The 14,529-nt window shown below is 44.1% G+C and overlaps 1 protein-coding gene across 1 annotated transcript in view; it reads left to right on the top strand.

Moving 5' to 3' along the window:
- The window catches only part of LOC147683661 (uncharacterized), a 28,303-nt gene extending 14,361 nt beyond the window's left edge, over positions 1 to 13,942 (top strand). Inside the window, exons 2-3 of the mRNA XM_086942560.1 lie at positions 11,890 to 12,024; positions 13,355 to 13,942. Coding sequence (XP_086798686.1) covers positions 11,890 to 12,024; positions 13,355 to 13,791 — 572 coding nt within the window. The 3' untranslated portion in view covers positions 13,792 to 13,942. The remainder of the gene's footprint in view (positions 1 to 11,889; positions 12,025 to 13,354) is intronic.
- The last annotated feature ends 587 nt before the right edge of the window (positions 13,943 to 14,529 follow it).

Genomic DNA, 14,529 nt, shown 5'->3' with positions numbered 1-14,529 from the left:
GTGGCACAACACACAGTCAAGGCATCCATTTTAAAAGCGACATCTCACCAGGGTGCATTCCTACAATGGGGGTTAACAAGTGCGCACACCATGGCATTACATTTAACATGTTGTATCACACCACACATGGCGTATACATCTTTCTACCATGGGGGAGACATCCCAAAATAGGGGGGTGAAAAGCAAAAAATGGGCCAAGTCCAACACACAGACATTGCAGTGGCAGGTCTGCGACACATTTGAAAGGCTACTTGTGTTAGTGGCACAATCAATGCTGCAGGCCCACTAGTAGCATTTGATATACAGGCCCTGGGCACACACAGTGCACTTTACTAGGGACTTACTAGCAAATCAAATATGCCAATCACAGATGACCAATCAGAATTACAATTTACACTGGAAGCACTTGCACTTTGACACTGATCAGCAGTGGCAAAGTGCCCATTTATTTATTTATTTATTTATAGGTTTGTAACGCGCCGGAATCACACCCGAAGGTGTATCTCCGCGCAGTGCTGTCAGAGGGTGCAAGGAGAGGTAGGCTCTAGTACTGAAACAGAGTGGTCTTAAGACTCTTCCTGAAGATTGAGTGGCTGGTACACTGCCTAAGGGGGAAGGGAAGGTTGTTCCACAGACGTGGACCCATAACAGAGAGGGCACGTCCTCCCTGTCTGGTCTTGCTGAATCGGGGAATCTGCAGTAACAGCTGGTTACTAGAGCGCAGGTTACGTGAGGGGCGATGATGGACAAATTTGTCAGCTAGATAGGACGGCCCTAGATTATGCAGACTTTTGTGCACCACGCAGCAGGTCTTAAAATCCACCCGTTTCCGGATGGGCAGCCAGTGGAGCAGTTTAAGAAGGGGCCGGGATGGAGTTCTGGGAGGGGCATTAGTCACCAGGCGTGCTGCGGTGTTCTTTACTACTTGGAGTTTGTTTAAAACGCCCTCACTTGCCGCTAGGAGAAGACGGTTACAGTAGTCCAGGCGACTCAACACGAGAGCCTGAACCAAGGTCTTCCTCGAGCTGTCGGGGAGGAGAGGGAACACCTTCCGAAGGAGGCTGATGACATGAAAGCAAGACCCCACCGTGATGTTGACGTGATGTACAAGTGTGAGGTCGTGGTCAAGGCGGACCCCCAGATTTTTCACACCCTGTTTAGGGGAGGGGGCTTCTCCCAGGCTAGTAGGCCACCAGTCAGGAGTCCACAAGATTTTAGCTTCCCCGAACAACATGACTTCTGACTTTCCCACATTACACTGGAGAAAGTTGTTGGCCATCCAACTGGCGACCGCCGTCATGCCACTCGAGAAGGCTTGCCTTACCGCAGGGGTGAAGGTTTTAAAGGTAAACAACAACTGAGTGTCATCGGCGTATGAAATGGGTACAAACCCGTAAGACCTCATAATATTAGCCAAAGAGGCAACATAAACATTAAATAGCATGGGGCTGAGACAGGAGCCCTGCGGGACTCCTCTAGTGATTTTAGAAGGGTTGGAACTGAAGGTGCCCATGTTCACCTGCTGGGTACGTTCTGTGAGGAAGCTGGTGAACCACGCCAGGGCGGATTTTTCCAGGCCGATCTCCTCTAGTCTTCTTAGAAGAGTGGTATGTGATATGGTGTCGAATGCTGCGGACAAGTCCAACATCACCAACACCACAGACAAACCCCTGTCCAGGGACATGCGTATAGTATCCGTGACCGAAAGGAGAGCAGTCTCGGTACTATACTTTGGCCTGAACCCTGATTGAGAATGGTCCAGGCATCCGGTCTGCTCAATGAAACTGGAGAAGTGAAAGTTGACATGTTTCTCCATCAGTTTGCCAACAAACGGCAAGAGGGAGATGGGCCTCAAGTTGGACATATCAGACCACGGGACGGAGGTGTTTTTCCTAATGGGCTTGACCAGGGCATTTTTCCACTCCAATGGAATTAAGCCTTCAGATAACGAGCGGTTAATCAGGGTCTGAATAGTAGGACTAAGAATGTTCCTTATGAGATGCATCACTCGGGCAGGAACGAGGTCCGCCGGGCAACCTGATTTAATGGTGCCAATCAGTGAATTAACATCGCCCAAACTGATCTCAGGAATCCATAGTACTTAAACCAGAAAAAAACGAAATCTAGCACACAGTGACAAAATACAGGAGGTACAGGTAAAAATACAGGGGAAACCACACCAAGGATGCCAGGTCTAACACAACATTGAAAAGTGTAAGTATGAATCTCATGACAGGTGTTCAGGTATATGAAAGAGAGTGGTGGGTCACACTAACGGGGACCATTACCCTATTAAGGGCCCCCATCCAACAGACTCAAGGTGTCTATCACAATGATTTGCCTTTTCTGTGCCTCACCCTCAAGGACCCCATCACTTCTTAGTAATGTCTGTTAGTTTCAGGTGGTGCACACCCTTAGAGGGGTCCCAATATCCAGAGTAGCTGTTGACCTCGATGTCTATGTGGGGGGACACTTTGTTGAATTTCTTAGTTTGTGTTATCTGTTCTCCTGGATTGTCTTTGGGCACTTTGCATTTTTTACTTCTGATCTTCCATTGTGAATTTGTAACCTTTATTGACCAAGCAAAGTGTCTCATCCTCTGCTAGAGTTAGTACTATTTTATCGATTTTTGCAACATCTCACTTGGTAGTTACGTGATGGATGGTCTTGTTTATGTTAAAAGCAATGCCAAAATGAATTGTCAATCTATAGTGGATGCCTTGACCTTTCAGTTTGTCTTTGAGTTTGTTCTGTTCTATAATTTTGCCTGTGACAGGTCATGGAAGATCAAGGAGATATGATCCTCATACTTAATGTTGGGGAATTGTGGTTGCTTTTCTTTGAATGAAATGTGTTCAGGATGTCCTCCACCTGAAGATTTGGGTGCATGTTTTTAAGGCCAAGTGGTGGGCCCTGTTTGGATGGGCCCCAGGATGTTCTTACCCCCACCAAGTAATCTGAAAAGACCCAACATGAAGGGCATAATATCAAAGCTTACTGCTTCTTCTACAAGCTCTCTAAATTTGAGATTGTCCCTACAAGACCAACTCTCATGGTCATCAGTCCTGAGTGGGGCCATAGCGAGGTAATTTTTGTCAGTTCCATATGTCATTCCTAGGCATTTTTAAATGAGTCCAGAGCATCTGCTCAGTTTCTAGCTCTAGGATTCTGATGCAAATGGAGTCAATGTATTTTTTGAGATTGGCAATTTTCCCACCCAGGGTTACTTTCAGCTCCTGGATGCTTTTATCACTTTCCTCTTTGAGGTCCAATTTACGGTCTGTATGAGGGTGTGGAGAGAAGCATGTAAGTCAGCCTTGAAAATCACCATTTTCTCTACCGCAGATGGTTTTTGAGGCCTTGCTTTGCTTTGGCCCACTGCAGGTGGTTTTTTAATGTTGGATTCTGTTATGATGTGTGCTAGGTCATTCAGAGAGCTTTTTAAGTGACATTTGCTTCTGTTATCTTATTTAAACAAGTAGTTAGTGTTGTTGTCTGCTCTATTGGTTCAGTTTCTAGGATTGGCAATGTCTTTTCAAATTCCTATTTATCTTATATTGATAAGTTACAGCAATTTCAAAGCATTTTTCTACATGCACAATTTTTATGTTGATGTCTGCTTTGCACTAGGCAGCCATCATGACTCCTGATGGCGCGGAAGTCTCATTTTATTTATAGAGGTGCATCATAATCACGTCTAGAACACATTTGCATATAGTCTTGCACTCGTATTAAGATGAGGTGTTAGAAGTGTGATATGCTTTAAAGCAATAACGCGGCACGTTTAGTTTATTGGCAATTAGCAAGGAAAATTAACAGAGGAAATGCATGTAACAAGCAGAAAATGTAAACGTGAAGAACTTGTATTGTGAAACTGACAACATCCATATACTAATTGTGTTTATCAATAATATTTCTATTATGTGGTAAATGTGTTAGTCAAAATATAATAGGGTTAAGCAAATCCTAATGCTTAAAGTGACATGTTCTTATGTTGGCTAAAGTCGTAAGCCTGAAGTGCAAGTCCCTGAAAACTATTGCTTCAGAATTATTAGTTGAATTTCATGTACACCGTAGAATCTGTTCTTTCTCACGTTTGGATTGCAGGTGGATAAGGGTTCATTAGGGAAAAGTAATGTCTTAGTTCTAGTAGCTATGCAAGGAGAGAGGAAGTTACAATTACGTTGTTGGGAGGTGATAAAGACGGAGACAGATTCACAGGGGAGAAGGCATGGGAACCAAGGAAACATTGTTACGAGAGATGCACATGGAGAAAATAGTGGGAAAGTACTCGCATTACTGTGCCTATTGTAAACTGTGGACATGCTGTATAACTGTTTGTTGGAATTAGGGAAAGTGCCCTCTTCTTTCTTGCTTCCAGAGAGAGCACATCTCAGAACAAGCTCTTTCTAATGATAGTGGTCTTTATGCTACTTAATCCATTGCTGGTGGAGAGACTTCTTAGGAAGATTACACACGCTGACACCTTTTTCCTTTCCATTGAAAATGCATAAGTAGGAATGTCATCTTAAAATTACAGTAGGGATAGATTTAATGTTTTTCACTCACCAACCCTTGATGCAGGGAAATGTTCTTTATACTTTTTCTTGAATTGATAGTCTTGCTTGTGCTGCACCATCTAAATTGGATGTGTAGATTTGGCTTCATGCTAATTCTTTTGTAATTTAATACCCTTGTGTTGAGGTGACTCAATGTTCAGTTATTTTTGGCTTTGTAATAAACCAGCTAACTTTATCTAGTGGTCTGTGAGTTATTATGTATCATGCAAAGTTACTGGCTAGTTAATTATGTATTAATGATTTTCTCCCCTTCGCACTTTCATACAGCAAAAATGAACCATCTGATTGTGTCTTTAGAGAAAGTCTAGAACGAATGGGCCTCGCCATTTCTATTGGTGGCACAGTAGGATGGTTTGCACATGAAGTAAGAAGAGAATCTAGAAGTGATCTAGCATAGGTGAAACTTAGAACCTCAAAAGGGCCAAACTAGAGCCCAATGACCGAAAATGGAAGTTAACAGAATCTGGTGAAGACCAACAGAGTTTGATGTTATGGCGAGATCTGCGACAGAAGGAGAAGTGAGTATTAACAGGGTGTATTGATTTGTTAGATTGCGGGAATGGTTTGATTGTGTGATGTCTTGCAGAGTTGGAGTGAGAGTCAAGTTAATGTGGTTTTGGATCTGAGATTTGAGTTGTAGGTCCCAAGGTGGCCTAAGGTACTGGGATATTAAATGGTTTAAAAGACACAGAGATTGTAATTGTCTGACCTAAGAATTAAGGATTTGTTGTGAGACATCGCAGTTCCACCTAAGACAGGGAACTTTGTGTGAATGGGATGTATACGAATCGTCTAGTGGACCTTGTGTACAGGGGTTGACTATATTGTATTGAGTGATCCATGCTGCTCGAGGGTTACGGTGTGTGAATGCTCTTGAGTGGTTGAATTCTATTGATCTTTTAGAGTGGCAGACAATTATGGATTTAAGACAATTGTGTGAGTGAAATGCGTACAGAGAAATTGTAAAGAAGGGTGAGCAGCTGTAAGGAGTAAGAGTGATGTCAGATTGTGCCGGCCTGCGATAGGCCGGTTGGTGTAAAGCCACGCTGGGATTGGCTAGTAGGTATCTGCTAGTCAGTGGTTGAAAAAGGATTGTTTGTCATAATCAATTAAATGCATTTTGCATTTCTGAAATCATAAGATGCTCTAGGGTGCTACAAGATCTTTTCAAGGGTAATGAAGGGATTGTTACTTGAGTGGGTGAAGAGGCGCCACCCAAGGATACTCTAGCACACAGTATGGTAACTAAAGTTGGACTTCACACTATCACTTGGCTCCATAATTGGGACAGGAGGCTGAATTGCCATGTCCACGCTTTGGTTCATTTAGGTTAGATGTGATGAGTCCGCTCGGCTTATGATGTTTGTGATGCAACCCTTGGTGAGACTCAAACAGTTTGAGGCTTTAGATGCATGGATGCGTGTAGCTCATGCCAACAAAAGAGTGAAATATCAAGGGAGGATGAAGAAAACGGTGAAAGCGTATCAGGGTGCACAGTGGAATGTGAGGGGATACCATTGAGTGATAGAGGTTGTACCCAGTGCTGCTGGCAGATGGAGGACCACAGGATAGGAGTGGAAGGACAAATGGGAGTGACAGTATTGATAATTAAGACAGCTTGTAGGATAGGTTGTTGGCTGAGCATTCATCACATTACACTCCACAAACGTAGGGGGAAACGTGGAAGGTACCGAGAATTAGGAGAGTTTATCAGCCCCAGTAGCTCCTGATTCAGGGATCATGGGAATTATATCGACAGTAGTAGGGGGGATGGGAATGTATATTTTGGGAGGTGTGGAACAGAATGGTGCTGATGCTGCTTCATGTTTGCCGGAAGATCTTACAGCACCGGTTACCACTGGTCCTGTTGTTCCTGTTTATGAAATCAATAGTAGTTTTGGTTGCGCACAAGCTTCTGTGTATTAGTTTGAAAAGTTGTTGTGTGCCACGGAGGTTTCACTTTCTTGAACTTTAAAGTGTCTCCTATAAATCAATACATGCGTCCTCTATTCTTAGAGGGCGATCCTCTGGGCGCAGCTTTATGAATCAGGTCTGCGATTAGTATTCTTTCTTCATTTATATCCCAAAAATATTTTTGAGACAGTTCTTCATTGAAAATAATCGTATTTATTCAATACAAGAATATATCCTGTGTATGTGAAGTTTTCTTTTAATTTTTTCAAATTTTAAAATGGTGTGCCCAATGCATTTCGTGCCACCTTGGGCACTTCTTCAGGGGAATCTAAATGAAAACAAGGTTTACTAAATGAGGATCCACACTTTCAAGATTATTGTGTGTTGTCATATTCGGCAACAAGGTTCTATCATGACAGTACAAAATCAAGCTCTGTGTTAAGATGTTCTAAAACCAGATGGCAGTGTCTTATGTGCAAATATAGTCTCATGCTGTGAACGTGCTATTCGCTTCAGCAGAACCAAAAAAGGTGCAAATTAAAACCGTGGACTCACAGACTGTGCTAGAAGAACATATTATATACAACACAATTGTTGATCAGTCTTCACAACTGCTGTTGACGTGGCCCTGTTAGAAACATACGTATTGAACATGACAAGGGTTTTTTCGCTAACAGTAATTGGTCAAAAAACTAACAGGGTGACTGTGTGTATTGGGCTGTACGTGCAGTGATTATGACCATTATAGTGGTTGGGTACTTGAATATACGCACTATCGTATTGCCAGTTATTTGGTGCACAATTCGAAAAACGCAGTGATTGAACAAAACAAGTTCAATAAAGTTACCTGGCTTGCAGTGCAAGGCGTTAATATATCGCTACAGTGGTGTCTCAAAAAAAAGTCATGCCGCTCGTCATAATTGGAAACAGGATCTTACCTCCCAAAAGAAGTACACCAGCTTAGGCAGTGTGTTGCAGGATTCGTGTTCGGCGCCATTGAAATCTGGTGTCTTTTAAGGAATTAAACGATGGGTTGCAACTGCGTGATATTTTACCGAGGCATCAGTTTAAGCGGCATCTTGTGATAGATGTTTGCAATCTAACAATCGATTGCAAGTTCTCAGTATGTCAAAAATGGATTGTACACGTGCATAAAAACAAAAAGGGTGCAATACAGTGAATAATGCGACCATGCTGGTGCAAATTTTGTCAAAAAGTGTAAAAAAGGTGTAATATGTGGTGAATATAGTGCAGTTTGAGGGCATGTCTGTGGGATAAAAGGGGGTGTGGGGACGGGAAAGTGTGTCAGTTTCATGAGGCTATGAACAACTAAGCATGGGCGAATTTTGCGAATCTCGCGTTCGCGAATTTTGCGGATTTGCGAACTCGCAATCCGCAAAATCCGCGAATTCTTGCGAATTTGCGGATTTTTTTTTTTTGTGTGTTCGCAAGGATTTCTGCCAGTTCGCGAGGGTTTCGTACCAGTTCGCAATTGCGAACTTACATTTCGTCGTGCAACGGTCGCGAATTATGTTGTTTCTACGTCTGGTTCATCATCACAGGTTCCCAGCACCCTCTGTTTCACCACTGCAACCCTCTGTTACATCAATGCCACCCTCTGGTTCATCATTACTGTAGATTATGGGGGGGAAAAGCAAACACACCAGCCCTGCTTCAACTGAGATGAATTAATTTGGGGTTAGTTTATTAATGTGTCACTGTTTTAAAATTCCAGTCTGGCACCTGCTTCCTTATCTGTAATTTTGCTTTCTGTTGCAGTGCATTTTTTTCCCCAGGACCTTCTTTGTGGCCCACTTGTAGCTATTGTATGAGCCTGCTGTGAGGGTCAGAGCAGGGTCATACAATTGTTGCAACTAGCAACTGAATTCTGGAGGGGCCCCAGTCATGAAGCACTACCGGGAATTGTTACTAATGATGAGTTTGAACTCTTGCCCCTGCCGAGTGCTTTCAGTTTTGAAAAACTCGTTTTTCTGCAATTTCGCGGGGTTCGCGGGGTGCGAACACGCGCGAGATCGGATTCGGAAGCCGCACATTCGTGCGAATATGCAATTTGTTTTTTTGCGGCGTGTTAGTTGGCAAGGTTTTGTGCGTTTTTGCGAGCCGCTCGTAGCGCAAGACGCGAAGTTACCCTCGCGGTCGTTCAAGGGCGCAGCCATCTTGTTTGCCTGACGTATTTCCGTTTCCGGGCGCGAAGTGTAATCTCGCAAAGTCCGCGGCTTGCCAGTACAGTCTCGCGCGTGTTCGCAAGGAAAATCTCGCGCGAACTTACCCGCGCGGTCGTGAACGGGCGCGGCCATCTTGTTTCTCATTCATTGCTATGGTTCTGGGCATGGTCTTTGTATCCTCTGTCAATCTCTGCCATCCTTTGCTTGTTTGAAGTTTTTTTTGATCTATTTTACTTATTATCTATCCCTCTATTTTTCTAGCCCTATATTTTTGTGTTTACTGCTACTTTTGGTTAATTTTAAACGACTTTTGTAAACTCTTTTCTTTTCTTCTCTTCCCTATTCTATTTTCTTTATTCCTTTCCGCCCAGACCATGGTGAAGGGAGCCGGGAAGCATCCCGAGAAGGGGAAGGGTCCCGCACCCCGTGTCCGGCTCCCGTGCGGGCGTTTGAGGGGGGAGCTAGTGATGCCACGGGAGATCTTTACCCCGGAGGAGGTGGCCCAACTCATTTTTTATGTTCAGCGCCGCCTCCCCAGGACCATCATGGGAGGCGGCAAGATCAGTGCCGGGTACGGGGCCCGGGAGCGCCGGAAGCGGTGGGAGAAGGTGTGCCAGGCCATTTACCACCACTCTCGGGTCTGGCGCACCTACAACCAGGCCACCCACCGCTGGACGGATGTCCTGACCCGTGAGCGAGATCTGCTCGACCTCCTTGGCCTTGAGATCCCCGGGCTTGGTGAGTAGTAGTAGCTATGTCTTTACTACTATGTTTTCTCCTGCTGTGTTATTATATTGCAAATTTTTGTTTTTTACCAAGAGCAATAATGCTGCTCATTACATTGTAGGTAAATTTTATTTCAAAATCTTCTGTGCATTTCAGGTACACTGCTCTCCTTCTTCTCAGTAGTGTTGCTACTATGCTTATTTGTTTTAGATTTTGTGTTCATTTCATTGGCCTGTGAAATTATGTATGAGTGTAGTTGAAAGAACTGCGTAATGCTACACACTAAGGTTCAGATTTTTAATTACCGGCGCATCCCTGCAAAGTTGCAGGGATGCGCCAGTAATTGTGCGTCACGCCACCATCACCCATGGTGCGCCGTATTTACAATGCGGCGCGCCATGGGCCCAAAACGTCACCAAAGCGTTACGCATCTGTGCCGTAAAGGCGGCGCATTGCTGGAGTTGCGTCGCAACGATGGTGCAGCTCCATCAATGCTCTGGGGTGCCCTATCTCCCCAATGCTGCGTCAAGCCGTACGTCTGCTTCAAGCAGGCGCAGGGTTTGAGTCACGCATCATTGTCCTCAAAGTGACTGATTGAAATCTTGTAGATTTCCCTCAGCCACTTTTAGGATGCGTTCCTGCGCAGGAACGCCCTCCCTTGCGCCGGAACACCCCTATTGGCGCAGGGCTTTACAACGTGATGCATCTCCCAGATGCGTCACGTTGTTAATATACGCCGCACCATTGCGCCTCTTTTGTGCTGTCGCTGCGTCACAAAAGTCACGCAACAATGGAGCAAAAGAGCCGCAAGGGCCTTCTAAATCAGCCCCTACAGACTCAAGTCCAGTCCTTCCTTTGTACACATGGCGATAAGAAGAAATAGTGGTGGTGGATTAATAGTTTGAGTATTTTAATGACTAGTGAATGTAGTAGGAAACTTTAGTGTTGTCGCTGATCTTCAATCACGATGGACTTTGGCTGTCACTTTGCGTGCTGCGGACTGCTGCCTGCCAATCCTAGGCAAACCTTTTTAGTACTTTGTTTAGTGAGTTACATAGGGTAGTTTCCAATTCGACGGTCCGCAAATCAAGCAATACTAAAGTAATGACGTAGTCGACCACATGAGATTGGTCAATAATATATCCCGTGGAGTCGTTCCCTATTTGCTATTTCGCAAAAATATTTTGTTACTTTGTTAGTTCTTTTTTAAATGTTTGATTTGGTTGAGAAATATCATCCATGTTTTCTGTTTTTCTTTCTTTCATGTTGTACATCAGCTTCCCCCAGGGGCAAGAGGAGGACACAGGAGGAGGAGGAGGAGGGTGCTGTTGTCGATGCAGGCCAGGACCGGGCAGTCGAGGGCTCCTTTGCTGGCCCCAGTAAGTTTTCATTTTAATATAGAGTACTTATTTTTTCCTAGCGTTCCTCATTCGATTTTTTCTAAATCGTCTTTGATCTTCTTGTAGACAGGATCTAAATTCTTATCCTGCCTCGACTATGACTCCGTGTGGTATTACTAGATTATTCTTATTAGTCTGTCTGTGTAGCTAACTAAGATTGCACATTTGGCATTTCCATTGGACTCCCATTCTAGTCAGCAATAGCTCTATGCACTGAGTGTAGTCCTCTGGGATTGTCCATAATGTCTTTTCAAGTATTCTAAATGTTTATGCTTTGACCATTGCCAACAATAAAAAGGTGAATGACCACCACCAAGAAAGAATAAGATACTACTTTACTTTTGGTTTGGATAGGAGGACAATCCATTCTACTACTGTTGCAGGGACAAATCTGCACAAACAGAACTATGGACACTAAATAATGCATCGCTTAGCTTATCAATTATAATAGGTGCTGTAACTGTTAGACTTTCCACATACCTCAGTGATAACAGACTTTGTAGTTGAACCCCCAATCTCCTTACTGACTAGATAGTGTGGCAGAGTCATTTAGCTCCCAAAGTCACCGATGGCAGAGGCACGGACTCATGCTTGCAAAAATTCGAAAACCTTTAGCTCATCCACTCTAGTCTGGAGGACCAAAAACCACAGAGTCTATTTAAGTTTAAAAGCTTTATTAAAAGTAAACACATTTATTAAATTCAAGTTTGTCATAAAAGTGAACGTGTAACTGAAAATGGAAAAGTGCTTAGTGCTGACGATTAATTGGACACATTTCTTGTGGTCGAGCCGAGCTCTCACCTGGTTTGAACTTGATCCTGCTCGTGTTCTTAGAAGTCAAGGTTCTGTCTGTTAGGAGAAAAAGTTGTGCGTGTTAAAAAGTAAAAAGCAAACATTCATCAGTTGTGCCAAAAAGTGCAGCAAGACAACAGCCTTCCCTGGAAAAAGGGACATTTTTACTCTAGAGTACACAGTCAAAAATTATTAAATTGTACACTTTTTTCACATTTCTTTCTTCCTCCTAGACCAAATATTATATAGTAGTGAGTGGTGTATTCTAACATTATTAAATGTACTTTGTAGGTGGAACATCTGGAGACGGGGCCAGCGCGGAGGTGGTGGTGGCATTGGACGAGGAGGACAACTCTGGGGAGGAGGCGGTGCAAGTGCCGGACAAGGACATGCCTGTGAGGGTTCACACGGTGGTGGCGGGCAGAGGTAAGCTATACATTCCTTAGTCATTGAGATTGAAGACTGCAGAGTGTGCTTTCTGCACGGGTGTATTATAAAAAAAGCAGGTAGTAGCCTCCTCTAAATGTACTTCGACTTAGCTGTGAAGTTTTTGGCGAGAAGAATCCCAATCAGATCTGAGGTGAACTTGATGGATGGGATGAACGAAAAGCGAAAGAAGGGTGTAAGTAAGTGTGGAAGCACGAGAAATGTAATGATGACTGGCAAAGAAGAATGATATGTGTTTGCTTGGTCCCCGAGGTGGCTGGGAAGGTAAGAAAATGGTATGGTGCATGGCTGGGTGAATGATGAAGCAAGGATGGGTGGAAGGAGAACAGCCTGGGTGGGTGAGACAGAAACTGTATGTGTGCAATATACTTTGAATGGATGGATGCCTGGATCATTCATGGTACTATCTGACTCTTAGATAGCATATGTGAATCTAGAGAGAGTAGACGGTCACTGGATGAACTAAGTGTTACTTTGAAGAGCATGTAACACCGCACCCGCACGTCCGTTCCAGTGTAGGAAAGGCAAGGAAAAGAAGTTGTAACGTTGTCCAAAGACTACCATGAATAGTAGCAGTAGTTTGTATTGCAACTGCAAGCACAGCATATATCCAGTTATTACGGTGGACACTCCCTACCTCCCTTAATAACTTTAGTTTAGTAGTAGTACGTCATTCATGTGTGGGGGTATCACTGTTCACTCAATAATAAGCAAAGCACCTAAAGTCATCCCATATGTCATCAAATACATCCCATGTGAAGTGATAGATAATCAGATAATTTAGCTTCTTCATTTTCCTTTTCTAATACTCATTTGCACTGTAGGGTGAAAGCTAAATTAATTAAGCAGTAGCCCTTTTAACAGAGTATTCTCAGTGCCACCCGTAATAGAAAAGTAAGAGCTTCACCACCTGCATGTACTGGACCGGTACAGTAACGCAAGTCTGTCTCACTCACCATGGTGTGCGTCTGTTTTTCTCGGGTGCAAGTTCACTGCGCTGGCATTATGCCGGCTTGCATAAGATACCGTACCAATTTTCCTAAACAAGAGAGAAGAAGAAGAATAAGAGTGGTGTACTGTCATAGTCGACTGTAATAGAAGTCCATAGTGCTCGTAGAATTTGTTCCTTAAACTCCCACTAATGTTAGAGCAAGGATGAAAAAGTCGGAGGTTACATAGATACTGTCCTCAATAGTTATGCACTGTGCTTTCAATTTGCTACTTGTACTGTGACAACTTTCTGCTCAATCATTTTGTGTTAATCTTAAGGAGCATTGGTTACAGACTATGTCTTTCTTTTTTCATGTAGTTGCTCCTTCCAAATCCAAGACACCATCAAGGAGGAAGGAGCTGGCTCGAATGGCCCGGCAACGGAGGCTGGATGCCACTGTTGCTGAATATCGGCGGCTGGTGGCCCTGGAGGAGGAGGAGACGCAGTCTGGTACAACAACAACGTCCACTGGGACAGCTGCATCCTCCTCCGTGCGGGCTGCCAGCCAGCGCAGTGCTCCAGCGGTACGGAGCCGGGCTACCAAAGCCAAACGCCACCGCCCAGCAGCAAAGAAAGCAGCTGCCCCTCACAGGATTTGCAAGGCACACCGGCGCCACTTATCCCTCAGACTGTCCTACCTGGAGCAGGAGGTCCATAACTATAAGAACGTGGTGGAGGGCCTCCGCTTCGAACTTGCCACCCTCCGCAAGGAGCATGATGCCCTGGCTGCTAATTCCAACAGCACCCTGCCATAGTGTCCCTTGCCCCTTTTTTAGAGACTTTTGGGGGGTGGGAATTGGGAGTTGTGATTTTTGGGGACTTTTGAAGGACAATCGTTGGGGTTAGGGAGGGTCTTGCGGGAGATTCTTTTGTTAGGGCTATAAAAATATACTTTTTGAAACTTTATCTGACCATACCTGTTTTTTACTGCTTTTGAGTCTGGTGGGTGGGGGTTTAACATAACAGTAAGTTTGTTTTCCTGAATAGTCCTAGGACTTTAGTAGTACTACCGTCAATCAAATCTCTCGTCTCTCCTAATACTCCATTATACTACCTCCAACCAAACGCCTATCTTACCTGTAATTTCTGTTTGCAAGTAGGGCTAGGCCCAGGGCTGGCTCCACGGGAAACAGCAAATAAGGTTGGCAATCCTGGGTGGATAAAATTTCCTCATAGCGGTGGTACTAGTGGTGTGACACAGTGGCAGTTGCTTGCCTATGAAAAAAAAGAAAATGAAATCTGGTTTGTCCTCCTGAGCAATACAAAGGTACAATACAGAATATAGCAGGTGACAGAAGTACACTAGAACAGTGCCACATTGTAGCCTAACAAATGTTAAAGTATAACTAATTCGGTTGAAGTTCTTTGACATTAGCCATGGGTCTTTGTCAAGCAGAGTAAGAATATATCCTCGGATTTCTTCACCAGCCTGTTGCTATCACCTTATCCTCCCCAGCAAGTGTGTGGATTTATTGCTGTAATTTAGTCACACA

Source organism: Lissotriton vulgaris, chromosome 11 (genome assembly GCF_964263255.1).
Source record: "Lissotriton vulgaris chromosome 11, aLisVul1.2, whole genome shotgun sequence".
Classification (NCBI taxonomy): domain Eukaryota; kingdom Metazoa; phylum Chordata; class Amphibia; order Caudata; family Salamandridae; genus Lissotriton; species Lissotriton vulgaris.
Note: the sequence above shows the minus strand (reverse complement) of the source record. Positions and strands in the feature narration are given on the sequence as shown.